The sequence below is a fragment of the Procambarus clarkii genome, chromosome 17 (genome assembly GCF_040958095.1).
Source record: "Procambarus clarkii isolate CNS0578487 chromosome 17, FALCON_Pclarkii_2.0, whole genome shotgun sequence".
NCBI lineage: Eukaryota > Metazoa > Arthropoda > Malacostraca > Decapoda > Cambaridae > Procambarus > Procambarus clarkii.
In genome coordinates this window covers 50110437-50123241 of record NC_091166.1, presented here as the reverse complement: position 1 = coordinate 50123241, position 12805 = coordinate 50110437, and the positions used below count along the sequence as shown (strand labels likewise).

General features: G+C 43.5%; 1 protein-coding gene across 1 annotated transcript in view; it reads left to right on the top strand.

The window, feature by feature from the left end:
* The first annotated feature begins 4931 nt into the window (after positions 1-4931).
* aay (phosphoserine phosphatase) overlaps positions 4932-12805 on the top strand; it is a 44099-nt gene continuing 36225 nt past the window's right edge. Inside the window, exon 1 of the mRNA XM_045765640.2 lies at positions 4932-5145. Within this exon, the coding sequence (XP_045621596.1) occupies positions 4953-5145 (193 nt within the window). The 5' untranslated portion in view covers positions 4932-4952. The remainder of the gene's footprint in view (positions 5146-12805) is intronic.

Genomic DNA, 12805 nt, shown 5'->3' with positions numbered 1-12805 from the left:
TAGAGTTTAATGTGATTATCTCAGCTCTCGTAATACTGCTATCTTATTCACTCATGTGTTGATGATATCCTCAAAATGCATCCGGAGTCTGCCAGTGTAGACTACTGATCACATGCCTCTGTTTGCCTGACCGTCCTGTGGGATGGGGAGTTTAGCATCACTAGTCTAGGGCAGCTGCACAAATGCAGGTGTACCTAAATGTGTTAATAAAAAAAGCATGAAGATGTATGTTTATAAGATTATATAAGTAGCAGATCACTTGGTAGGTTAGAACAATTGATGCATATTCAAATTTTGGTCTAAAGAAAGGAGTGGACAATTTCTCTTACACACGCGCGCGCGCGCGCACACACACACACACACACACACACACACACACACACACACACACACACACACACACACACACGCGCGCGCGCGTGTGTGTGTGTGTGTGTTATAAACACTGAGGTTCAGAGCGGAAGGTAGACATCATCATTGATTCACAACCTGTGCTTTCACGACCCATGAATATGTAATGGTGGGTTTCTGTGTCGTCTGCTGGCCCTGGCACTGTCCACCACTCACCCTGGCACTGTCCACCACTCACCCTGGCACTGTCCACCACTCACCCTGGCACTGTCCACCACTCACCCTGGCACTGTCCACCACTCACCCTGGCACTGTCCACCACTCTCCCTGGCACTGTCCACCACTCACCCTGGCACTGTCCACCACTCACCCTGGCACTGTCCACCACTCAGCCTGGCACTGTCCACCACTCACCTTGGCACTGTCCACCACTCACCCTGGCACTGTCCACCACTCACCCTGGCACTGTCCACCACTCACCCTGGCACTGTCCACCACTCACCCTGGCACTGTCCACCACTCACCCTGGCACTGTCCACCACTCACCCTGGCACTGTCCACCACTCACCCTGGCACTGTCCACCACTCACCCTGGCACTGTCCACCACTCACCCTGGCACTGTCCACCACTCACCCTGGCACTGTCCACCACTCACCCTGGCACTGTCCACCACTCACCCTGGCACTGTCCACCACTCACCCTGGCACTGTCCACCACTCGTCAGGACATAGTAAACTTATAACATAAAAATTTCATAAACAAATTTACTTACAATGATAAAGTGCATTAATTAATACTAGTTATAATAATAATGAGAAAATAAGTAGGAGCTATGGAAAGGATTCGAACCTATGCTCAGGGATGTGCCTAAACACACGCCTTAGACCACTTCGCCACGACACGGTTACAAAGCCAGGCATCCTGGGATTGAACTGAATCCTCTGGTGAAGTACTCTATGCCGTCCACTGCGGGCTCGCCGTAGCCCGTGCTGCTTGGAACTTTTTGTTCCAGGCAGTTCTGCGGTTTACTCACGACGCCCGGGCTGGTCTCACGACGCCCGGGCTGGTCTCACGACGCCTTGGCTGGTCTCACGACGCCTTGGCTGGTCTCCCGACGCCGCCCCCAACACTTCCTGGCCTAAGCTGACTGCTGTTTCAGTAACTTTAAGTATAACTCACCGTTGAGTCGGTGACAGGAAGCCTGGTGGGGTGAGCGAGGTCACGTCTGAGGCCAACGAGTGACCTTCTCCGGGGATTCAGTCCAATATAGTTGCCTAATTTCCGTGTGTATATATATTCATGCTGGGTGAACAGAGGCACCAGGCGCAGGAAAACGTCCATATAACCGTTTTTATCCCAGTCGAGGGATTGAACCCGGGTCTCTGTACTCGGGGTTCGTTCTCGGCTCACAATTATGAGTCCCGAAGGCGAATTCCGGCCCCGGGAGAGAAATGGTTGGGCACGTTTTCTATCAGCTGATGCCTCTGTTCACCTAGCAATAAACAGGTACCCCGTGTAGTTAGGCAGCTGTTGTGGAGTTGCATCCTTGGGTGGAAATTCGGTAGTTTGACCTGGGGTGAAACGTCCGTATAGGCCTAACGTATATGACACAGGCTGCTTGACCCCGACGAAATGAACTATGACGTAGAGTTTCACCTTTGCAGACGACAAGTCACAATAACGGGGCTGAAGACACGATGACCCAAACCACACACTAGAAGGTGAAGGGACGACGACGTTTCGGTCCGTCCTGAACCATTACCCAAGTGGTGTGTAGAGCCGTCGGCTTGTCGAAAGGTCGTCGGTGCTTCACCTTATCTGATGTGAGTGTGTGTGTGTGGGAGAGAGTAGTCTCATGGAGTCTCACCTTTGTTAGAGTCTCCCCCGGACTGCTGTACCACCTCCGTTTTCTATCGTGTGTGTTATGGTTGCCCCCCTCCCCATTCTCCCCCCCCCTCCCGGGGTCCTCTCACATCGCGTATTTTACGCAATTAAACAATTCGCAACAAATTGTATATATATATATATATATATATATATATATATATATATATATATATATATATATATCCTGTTTCATTTTCCTCCGTGGTCTGACATTGTCACATTCTTAATCACGTGTTTATTTTCGTGATATACACACACACACACATATATATATATATGCAGAATAACCACATATGAAAAATAGAAAATGCTTAACGCGTTTTCGGCTAATTCGCCTTCATCAGAGCAAAGTAGAATGACCCTACTACTTTCTACTTTGATTCTACTTTGCTCTGATGAAGGCGAATTAGCCGAAAACGCGTTAAGCATTTTCTATTTTTCATATGTGGTTATTCTGCATACTTGGATCAGTGTTTTTGTGATCATTGTTGCATATATATATATATATATATATATATATATATATATATATATATATATATATATATATATATATATATATATATATATATATATTATTAAATATGACCGAAAAAGTAAGATTAATAATTCTAACACGAATTTTCTCAATCTTTCGTACATTTCTTTTCACTGTTGGAGGTAAATCAAAAATCAATTCTCCAAAATTCATTTTTATTTCTAGTCTGACGCGACACGAGCGCGTTTCGTAAAACTTATTACATTTTCAAAGACTTTAGTTCACAAATACACAACTGAATAGAACTTACGCATCTCCGTTTTTATATCTACATTTGAGAGAGGTGGATGGGGTGAGGTGGCATTAATAGGGTATTAATTTCATCAACACAAGACAGAACAAGAGGTGGTATTAATAGGGTATTAATTTCATCAACACAAGACAGAACACGAAACAATGGGTATTGAATAGAAGTGATTGTAGAAAGCCTATTGGTCCATATTTCTTGATGCTTCTATATTGGAGCGGAGTCTTGAGGTGGGTAGAATATAGTTGTGCATTAATTGGCTGTTGATTGCTGGTGTTGACTTCTTGATGTGTAGTGCCTCGCAAACGTCAAGCCGCCTGCTATCGCTGTATCTATCGATGATTTCTGTGTTGTTTACTAGGATTTCTCTGGCGATGGTTTGGTTGTGGGAAGAGATTATATGTTCCTTAATGGAGCCCTGTTGCTTATGCAAACATAAGCCCTGTTGCATAAGCAACAGGGCTCCATTAAGGAACATATAATCTCTTCCCACAACCAAACCATCGCCAGAGAAATCCTAGTAAACAACACAGAAATAATCGATAGATACAGCGATAGCAGGCGGCTTGACGTTTGCGAGGCACTACACATCAAGAAGTCAACACCAGCAATCAACAGCCAATTAATGCACAACTATATTCTACCCACCTTAAGACTCCGCTCCAATATAGAAGCATCAAGAAATATGGACCAATAGGCTTTCTACAATCACTTCTATTCAATACCCATTGTTTTGTGTTCTGTCTTGTGTTGATGAAATTAATACCCTATTAATACCACCTCTTGTTCTGTCTTGTGTTGATGAAATTAATACCCTATTAATGCCACCTCTTGTTCTGTCTTGTGTTAATGCCACATCACCCCATCCACCTCTCTCAAATGTAGATATAAAAACGGAGATGCGTAAGTTCTATTCAGTTGTGTATTTGTGAACTAAAGTCTTTGAAAATGTAATAAGTTTTACGAAACGCGCTCGTGTCGCGTCAGACTAGAAATAAAAATGAATTTTGGAGAATTGATTTTTGATTTACCTCCAACAGTGAAAAGAAATGTACGAAAGATTGAGAAAATTCGTGTTAGAATTATTAATCTTACTTTTTCGGTCATATTTAATAATATATGTCTACAGGAAAGACTGCTACCAAAATACACTAATATATATATATATATATATATATATATATATATATATATATATATATATATATATATATATATATATATATATATATATATATTCTGCAATTGCCATCAGCTGGACACGTGTCCCAAAAATATATTTGCACAAATTTTGCAAGTTGAACAACCAAGCCGAATTAATAATACGTTGCACCTTGATAATTGTGTGGCATTATTTTTATACTCAATAAATAATCAAATAGTTAAAAGTATTATTTATTGACAATAAAAATAATATGCAATATTTCATCATTTAACATCCCAATTTACGAGCATTAGCAAGATATTATTTTATTTCGTAATTTTTGCTTTGTTTTTGCCCTGTTGGAGTTTGTCACCTCAGAAACGTCAGTCAAATGAAACAAATGAGCTCTTATCTTAAGTCATCGTTCAAGTGTGCATTGAATTTCGTCAGGAAGATGATGGGCTGTGTCAATCATGTTACCATATCTGAGCCACGTGTATATGTGTATTGTACTAGATATTATTGTATCGTTTTTTTCAGGTATAAGCCTACATCTATCGCTTAGATATATCTCTGGGGGGAAATGGGGTAGAAATTCAGTTCGTTTCGCTCAATTTGTGAACGATATTGGCGGCGAGTGAGAGCGGTCTCGTCCCAAGGTGGTCTTCGGGACCACGGCAGCGGGCTCGTCCCCAGCCCCAGGTTTGATCAGCTGATCGGAATTTTCCCCTTGGGAGTTAGTACGGGGGGAGTTGCAGGTGGTGTTAGGGGGTGTAAGTGGGTGATGACCGGGGCTTTGTGGGTAATATGTGGGCTCAGGCGGAGGGCAGTGGGCAGGGCGGTGTGTGTATGTGCTGGTGGCAGGTGCCGCAGTGTTAGTCCGTCCACACGAGGCTACGCACCACGCCGCCGCCGCCTCCCACCTCTCACTCCAGCCATGAACGGTATCCACGCCATCATTACTGCCAACGGCAAAGGTAGGACGACACCTGTCTGTTGTCAGCCGTAGGCCTGTGTACGCTCCACGCGTGTGCCTTGAACCATATTGGAGCGGCATGTTTATGTTGTCAAGGGTAGGCCTACTTTAACTCGACACGTGTACTTTAAACCATATCAGGTCATCGTGTTGATTTTATCAAGGGTAGGCCTATATGAGCTGGACACGTGTACTTTAAACCATATCAGGTCACCATATAATAATAATAATAATTTTTATTTTAATCTAAAATATCAGGTAAGATGAAAGGGTACATTGTAGTAAGTTTTTTTTTATATCAACGAATAACTACAACATAAGTTGACAGAGGTGATTGCACTAGTAAGGATATATGTCTTAAATTAAGTACTAATATTGGTACAGTGGGCAGTACAAGATAAAGTGTGAGTTTGAAGTACAAGGAAACTATGAGGATGAAATTAGGTACTTTTTGGTTTTACGTTTCAACAGGGCATGGGTTGGAATTTTTTTAATTCATCAGGGAGTGAGTTCCCTGATGAATTAACTGATTAATTTTCCCTGATTAATTAAGACTGGGCCCTTTTATTTGCATGGAGTGTTTGCACAGATTTAGTCTGACTCTCGGGATGTCAAAGAGATATTTATTTCTGGTGTGGTGCTCATGGGTTCTATTACATGAAGAAAAAGTTTCAGATCAAGAGTAACATTTAGGAACAAGGTTTTGTACATGGAAATAGCACATGAGAATATGTGGAATGAGTGTATGTGTAGCATGTTAAGGGATTTAAACAGGGGGGCTGTGTGCTGTCTGAAAAGAGAGTTTGTTATAGTTCTGATAGACGTGAGGTAATTTTCAGTGATTATGCATGCTACACATGATACCGTATAGAGTAGTGCATAGTATAATGGGAGGAGAGCAGAGTGCGGAACATAATATCTGATTTTAGAAAGTATTTTGTTTTTTTGAGACTTTTTTGGCTATGTGTTGTATGTGGTGCTGAAGTTGAGTCTCTTGTTCAGTCCCCCTATGTCCCACCGTATAGGTCAATACCCCTCATTTGTATTGGTAATATTAATATTGTCTATCTGAGGTTGAATCTGATATAATGGTTTAATACCAAATAGAATGTAGTAGGTCTTATCTATGTTTAGTGTGAGTTTGTTGGTTGACATCCACCAGTTTTTTAATTCACAGTTGACAATATTATTTAGTGTGTGTGTGGGGGGGGGGGGTAAGATGATAACCTTGTATATCAAGCGTAGGCCTATATAAGCTTGACACGTGTACTTTAAACCATATCGGGTCACCATGTTTATTTTATCGAGCTTAGGCCTATGTAAGCTCGACTTGCGTGCCTTAAATCATAGGGTCTCCGTAGATCAGTCGGATTCGTTTTCGACACTGAAATCAAGAGAGCTGTGAGAGTACGAACCAATCAGGGAAGAGTGGTCAAACTCCTGTGGATCCCCTCCCATGTTGAAGTCTTTGGAAATGAACGAGCAGATGTGCTGGCTGCTGAAGGCGCTGAAGGAGACCATATTGAATACTTCATACCCAAGACTCTGCTACAAATTATAGGTATTGTCAGGCAACATCACCGTGACAAGGTAACTGAGGAAAGGAGGATAGAAGCACAAACCAGTGAACCTGTATGCTGGTACAATATGGTTGCAGCTGGCAATCCCAATCATTATGGACGAAGAGGAGGTGGCCGCGGGAGAGAATCAGCAATAGCAAGAATTCGTCTTGGATACAAATATCCATGGAGATTCGGGATGGAAACAGCTGAGTAGAGGAATTGCAGAATCTGTGGAGAGATTGACGGACACCGCCTTGACCACTTTCTACGTGAATGTGAACACTTGAGAGACATTAGAAGTGTGTGTAGCATAATAAACCCACATTGTTTGAGTTAGGAAAATACTATCTGTCAAATATAAATGCTGTTCTCAAAAGATTACCCCTTTTACACCCGCAAGATAACGGAAGTTTTTAAGGGTTGACAAATGTTAATCTTCGTGTTTGATAAGCTGTTCACTTGAGACAGTTAAGCAAGACCCAGCTGTGTCTGGGTACAAGTGACAGGATGAACAACCCACCGGGTTTTCTTCCTATTGGGGAGTGTTGTACATGCTGCTATGGCGGCGTGTCCACTCACAGGATGAGTGGCGCTGCCCAATAAACTGGCCCCTCGGGGCAAAACTTAAAACTAAAACTTAAAATAGAGAATTCCCGGTTTGAGTTCCGGGCAGGACAGAAATGGATTCGTTTCCTATCACCTCATGCACCTGTTCACCTAGCAGTAAACAGGTACCCTGAACTAAGTCAAGATTGTTACGGTATTGAAACGTTTATCACAAGCTCTGTATCCACTCGCGGCCCATAGGCCTATGCTTGCCGGCCCATAGGCCTATGCTTGCATTATCAACTGGAAACGTTGATAAGTAAAACACGGTGACGACAGAGACAACAGTCGTTCCTTTCCTGTTATAATAACTTTGGGACCTCCCTCTCCTACAGTGTGAAACATAGAACATGAAGTATTGATAACATTCTGATATATTCCAGCGCCGTGGAGAGGGGGGACCTGCTGCTTGGGTAACAGCTTCTCCCCCCGAATCAACCTACCCTGACTTTACTCCCTGGAGAGACCACTTCAGACCGACAACCAGAGCCCAACTCCATAGTCTCCTGAGACTGGTGGATGCCTACTACTACTTACGCAAAAAAAAAAAAAAAATATGGATAAAATAGATTATGTTTAGTTTAAATCAGATTTTTTGTTATTTGTATTATTAAAATGAATATAACATTCTTGTTTCTAATACAAACGATGAAAGTATCTTTTAATGTGATTTAATAAACGTTTCATCAAATTCATTATCAAAATTCGGTCCTCAAAAGTCATTTATTTTTGTTAATGTAACTAGTTAAATCTGACTCCATACTGACACGGTAGGCCTATCTAAGATTATGGGGTAAAATACCCACTATCTTATCAGATTACATAGACCTAAGTGGCCCACACTGCTACGAATATTTACGTAAGCCTTAACAAACTCTAGCTTCATGGGATAGTTAATAATGTACTCAGGCAGTTCATGTTAATGGGTCAGCCATAGGCTTAGGGCCTAAGGTCAGCCATAGGCTTAGGGCTTAGGGCAAACTTAGGGCCAAGTTGAATGGGGATGAACCCATTAATACGGTCGAAACCTTTCACTAAGAGATATACTTTTTCAATGGGAAAATATCCTTTAATGGGGGGGGGAGGGATATATTTCCAGGTGACACCTTTTATCATATAGGTGCCTATGGTCCCCTGTTTACCCCTGAACACCTGAAGGCTACCCGGGGCTCCCCTGCGGAATTGCTGAAGATTAAGCCACCCAAGAGGCGGCACGGGCATGAATAGCCCCCCGTAAAGGTCAACGACCTTTAAACGTCACTGATGTCCTCCGCGCATAGATCACGTGGAGCGTTTGTGATCCGATATGATTTATAATACATCATATTTTGTCCGTCGGGGGATTCTTGACGGCAACATGTGATGATGCATTATACGCTAGTATGGCCTCCACCACTTAACTACCACCCCTCCAACGACCACAACCACCCCCCCCCCCCCCACCACCACCTCACTACCACCATCCAACGACCCCCCCCCCCCCAACCACCACCACACCCCCCATCGGTTCTGTTAAATAGCAAATCTTTCCAAACTCTCAAAGTATCCGCCAGTCATTATAGTGTCACAGTTAACGACTTGCCGTAATTGGCTGTTAAGCGTAACCTTGTACAATTGGCGTGTACCCAACCGTCTCGGACCCAATGGGTACAAAACTGGTCGAAAGTTGTCAATCTATGCTGTTGCTATACTTTAAACCTATTTACAGTCTAGTCTGGCCTAACAAAAACAAGAGAGATGGGTTTTAATTCCATGTTTGTTGGTGTATAATAACCTGATGTTGTTTTTATAACACTGTACATGCTTAACGTACAACAACACACAACTCATTTTCTAAATCATTAAATATTACGCCAGTCGTTAGGTTGAATTTTTGGTTGAGTTAGGCTATCTTGAGGTTATCTTGAGATGATTTCGGGGCTTTTAGTGTCCCCGCGGCCCGGTTCTCGACCAGGCCTCCACCCCCCAGGAAGCAGCCCGTGACAGCTAGGCTAGGTTATAGATTAGTGGGGGAACTGCCTAATTGTATCCTAATTACCATAGCACATGATCCATATGGACTAATTTACAGCTGATTAATTAAGGCAGCGTTTGTACGCTCCAAAATGTGGACAAAATTATTGTATTTTCTGATATCTAAATATATCGCTGTAAATCCCTTTTTTTTTTTTTTTTTTTTTTTTTTTTTTTTTAGAGCGACTGGTGAGGTTCAGATGAAGGTGGTGATTGTGGGTGATTGTGGGTGATTGTGGGTGATTGTGTGAAGTGGTTCACTCTATCTTGGCTGTGGTGGTGGCCCGGGTGGGGCTCACGGCGCTTAACTGTGCTCAAGGGTGTTCAGGAGCACTGGAAGGGAGGGGGGGGGGGGTACTATGGAAGGTCTTATTGTAAGGTATAGTGTGGTGCTCAGGTGGGCTCAGTGGTGCTCAGGTGGGCTCAGTGGTGCTCAGGTGGGCTCAGTGGTGCTCAGGTGGGCTCAGTGGTGCTCAGATGGGTTCAGTGGTGCTCGGTTGGGCTCAATGGTGCTGAGGGAGTCTTAAGTAACCTAGAGTGAAGGCATCACTATAGGAATGACACCATCTGGGCAGAAAGCCACCTGGTAGTGTGTATCACTGTGTGGGCGCTCACCTATTTGTGCCTGCAGGATCGAGCTCGAGCACTTGGACCCCGCTTTTCTAGCCGGTGGTTGCCTAATACAATGACTCCTGACCAGTTTCCTTATCATACCAGCTTTAAAAGTTATTAATGAAGTTAGCCTCTACAGTCTGCTCCTTTTAGTCATTCCATTTACTCACTACTTACGATAAAAGAAAACTTTCTAACATCTTTATGGCACGTCTGAGTCTCAAGCTTCCATCCGTGCTCCCTTGTTTTGTTGATATTCATTGTAAATATTTCCTCTGTTTCCACCTTGTCAATCCCTCTTAAGTATTTTATACGTCTGTATCATGTCCCCGCCTCTCCCTCCTCCTTTCTAACGTCGTCAGGTTTAGTTCCTTCAGTCTGTCTTCGTACCTCATCCCTCACAGCTCTGGGACCAGTCTCGTAGCAAACCTCTGCACTTTTTCGAGCTTCCTTGTGACTGGCCTCATATAGGCAGTATATAGTGATTTAAACTCCTCCTTATTCAGGTTTGTGAAGGATGTGCTGACATTTGCCACAGTAGAATATGCCGATGATGGGATGAACAACCCAGCTGGGTTTTCTTCCTTTTGGGGAGTGTTGTACATGCTGCTATGGCGGTGTGTCCACTCACAAGATTAGTGGCGCGGCCCAATAAACTCGCCCCTCGGAGCAAAATTTAATTTTTTTTTAAAAGGTTATTCTATTTATATGAGCCTCTGGAGTTAGGTTCGGTGTTGTGTCCACTCTCAGGTCCTTTTGTGTGTGTAAAACTATATTTTACCCGGAGCTCTAGTTCTTGGGTCCCGGTGTACTATTTGTTCCGGGAGCGAATATATTCCTTGTGACGCACCTTAATGGTGCCACAGAGTGTTTAAGGTGTGTGGAGTGAGGCACTCACGTCTCTCACACCTCACACCACGGCCTCACTCTCCTCACCTGGATGAATACTCTTACCTGTTATTCACTCCTTTGTGTTGTCTCATTTTGTATTTCCGTCCAGTATTCCATTTACCGTCACGTTCCGTTTATAGCAATTTTTATTTATTATGAAGTGATAATATATATTATCACGACGTTTCATCTGTCTACGGCATATTATCCCCTGCCAGCCTTGTTTAATTCCCCTCTTTGGTATCTAGTATGAAATGATTAAATCTCAATCAATAGTATGAAATCTCTACTGCTCTTTCTCTTAACAAGTCAAATTAGAGTCACTGCAAGGAGAAACTTTGCTTGTCTTATGCAAATACGAAAACGCATCTATCGAGATCAGTCGTATATTTGCCTTACATGTTAGTGAAGGGACTTAGTGTGCATGGCCCCGAGAAGTCAGCGGGCTAAATGTACCCTCATGTATTCATGCTATCCTAAACCCAACCCCCCCCCCCACCTCCACGCCAGGTCATGTGTTCCTTTACATGTTTAACTTCTCTGCTTCACTGTGTACTAAGCCAGTTTTTTATTATTATTATTATTATTATTTTCTACCACTAGACGTGGCCACACATTTACAATGCTAACCAGCATATATACATTTTCTAAGCCAGTGTTAGTCCAACAAAGTGTCTATGCCAGTGCCCAAATGTTTAGTAATATAAGTGAGTGTATCTCTCCCACTGGAGCGTGTGTCATCAACATGAGGTGTTCTCGCCTCATGAGTGTGTAAACACAAGAGCTACGGTGTGCGACACACCAGTATCAACACCTTTTGGACACTAAGGCACTCGGAGAGAATAGTTACTGTGGCGTTGCCAACTGTCCCGGTATTCAGGCAAGACGTCATCGCTGTCTCCTTGTAAGTGTCCTGGCTGTTGTGCACGCACGCACGCACGCACGCACGCACGCACGCACACACGCACGCACACACACACACACACACACACACACACACACACACACACCCACACACACACCCACACACACACCCACACACACACACAGCAAATGTAAAGTTATGGAAATGGGACTAGGAGATAGGAGACCAAAGGGACAGTACACAATGAAGGGGAACAGCCTACCTGTAACGACGCGTGAAAGAGACCTGGGGGTGGACGTAACACCTAATCTATCTCCTGAGGCACATATTAATAGGATAACGACAGCAGCGTACTCTACACTGGCAAAAGTTAGAACATCATTCAGAAACCTAAGTAAGGAGGCATTTAGGGCGCTTTACACTGCCTACGTAAGGCCAGTCTTAGAGTATGCCGCCTCATCATGGAGTCCCCATCTGAAGAAGCATATAATGAAACTGGAAAAGGTTCAGAGGTTTGCAACGAGACTCGTCCCAGAGCTACGAGGGATGGGGTATGAAGAGCGCCTGAGGGAACTGTGCCTTACGACACTAGAAAGAAGAAGGGAGAGGGGGGACATGATAGGAACGTATAAGATACTCAGAGGAATTGACAGAGTGGACATAGACGAAATGTTCACACGGAATAGTAACAGAACGAGAGGACATGGATGGAAGCTTGAAACTCAGATGAGTCACAGAGATGTAAGGAAGTTTTCTTTTAGCGTGAGAGTAGTGGGGAAATGGAATGCACTTCAGGAACAGGTTGTGGAAGCAAATACTATTCATAATTTTAAAACCAGGTATGATAGGGAAATGGGACAGGAGTCATTGCTGTAAACAACCGATGCTCGAAAGGCGGGATCCAAGAGTCAATGCTCGATCCTGCAAGCACATATAGGTGAGTATAGGTGAGTACACACACGCACACACACACACACACACACACACACACACACACACACACACACACACACACACACACACACACACACACACACACACACAAGCAAGCAAGGCAAAGACTCAGCCTAAATTGTTGCATAGCCACATTAGGAGAAAAACAACAGTAAAGG